The sequence below is a fragment of the Thamnophis elegans genome, chromosome Z, assembly GCF_009769535.1.
Source record: "Thamnophis elegans isolate rThaEle1 chromosome Z, rThaEle1.pri, whole genome shotgun sequence".
Classification (NCBI taxonomy): domain Eukaryota; kingdom Metazoa; phylum Chordata; class Lepidosauria; order Squamata; family Colubridae; genus Thamnophis; species Thamnophis elegans.
Genome location: NC_045558.1, coordinates 125,695,987 through 125,697,421, shown reverse-complemented (window position 1 = coordinate 125,697,421; position 1,435 = coordinate 125,695,987). Strand labels below are relative to the sequence as shown.

Sequence of the window (1,435 nt, the reverse complement as noted above, 5' to 3'; positions counted from 1 at the left end):
CTGAATCATTCCACCGTTCCTTCTTTCAGCTGTTGCAGAGACAATGATGCCTTTGAAAGAATCCTTCCACGCTCTGCTTCTCCTGCTAACAACTGTATTCATCCTGGGGTCCTTTGCCTTTAGCTATGAGAACTTCCTCATGAAGCACTATGACTTCCCAAGAAGCGTTGTTGGAACCCACTATTGCAATGCCATGATGCAAAGCCGGGGAATGACCAAGCCCAAATGCAAGCTAGTCAATACCTTCATACATGACACCAAGGCTTATATCCTTGATGTGTGTGGCAGAAAAGGGGTAACTTATGGGCATGAGCTGCGCCATAGCATAAAGATATTTTCGGTCACCACCTGCACTTTGAGAAGTTCTAACCCTCGAGCACCTTGTATCTACAGAGAAAATCTTTCTCCCAAAAACATAGTCATTGCCTGCCTGGATGGAAAGCCCGTACACTACGAGGAAGGAGATTTTGCACTGGTGCATGAAGAGGAATCATCTTATTAGCATTGAGGTATGAACTCTTCTGTCAATTCCTCTGTCTCCACACCTGAAGGCAGGAAAAGAAGTAACCGATGGAGAGATCCACCTAGAACTAAGGAGAAATTTCCTGACAGTGAGATCAATTAACGAGCGGAACGATTTGCCTTCAGAAGCTGTGGGTGCTCCATCACTGGAGGTTTTTAAGAACAGATTAGACAGCCATTTGTCTGGAATATTATAGAGTCTCCTACTTGGGCAGAGGTTGGACTAAAGGGCCTCCAAGGTCTCCTTCAACTTTGATATTCAGTTAACTCCTCTGTGCAAAATTAAAGTTTGATTCCTAATCGTGTGACATGTTTTTCTAGTATTTTACTTACAACAGTTTCAGTCCTTGGATCTATCTATCTATCTATCTTTCTACCTTTCTACCTTTCTATCCATCCATCCATCCATCCATCCATCCATCCATCCATCCATCTATCCATATCTTTCTGTTTGTCTGACTGGTTGGCTATCTCTATCGTCTGTTTGTCTGTTTATCATCTGTCTGTCTGTCTGTCTATCTATCTATCTATCTATCTATCTATCTATCTATCTATCTATCTATCTATCTATCTATCATCTCTCTGTCTCACTGTCCATCCATCCATCCATCCATCCATCCATCCATCCATCCATCTCTATCTCTTTATCTCTCTATCTCTCTCTCTATCTATATCTATATCTACAGTATATCTATCTATTTACAGTATATGTATCATCCATCCATCCATCCATCATCCATCCATCATCCATCCATCTATCTATTTTCCCCATCCATCCATCCATCTATCCATCCATATCTATCTATCTATCTATCTATCTATCTATCTATCTATCTATCTATCTATCTATCTATCTACCTACCTACCTACCTACCTACCTACCTACCTACCTACCTACCTACCTACCTATCAT

General features: G+C 41.3%; 1 protein-coding gene across 1 annotated transcript; it reads left to right on the top strand.

Moving 5' to 3' along the window:
- On the top strand, window positions 1-605 carry LOC116522365 (ribonuclease-like). The gene has a single exon (XM_032237248.1). It carries the CDS (start codon window positions 44-46, stop codon window positions 500-502), a length of 459 nt encoding a protein of 152 aa, XP_032093139.1. The 5' UTR covers window positions 1-43; the 3' UTR covers window positions 503-605.
- The last annotated feature ends 830 nt before the right edge of the window (window positions 606-1,435 follow it).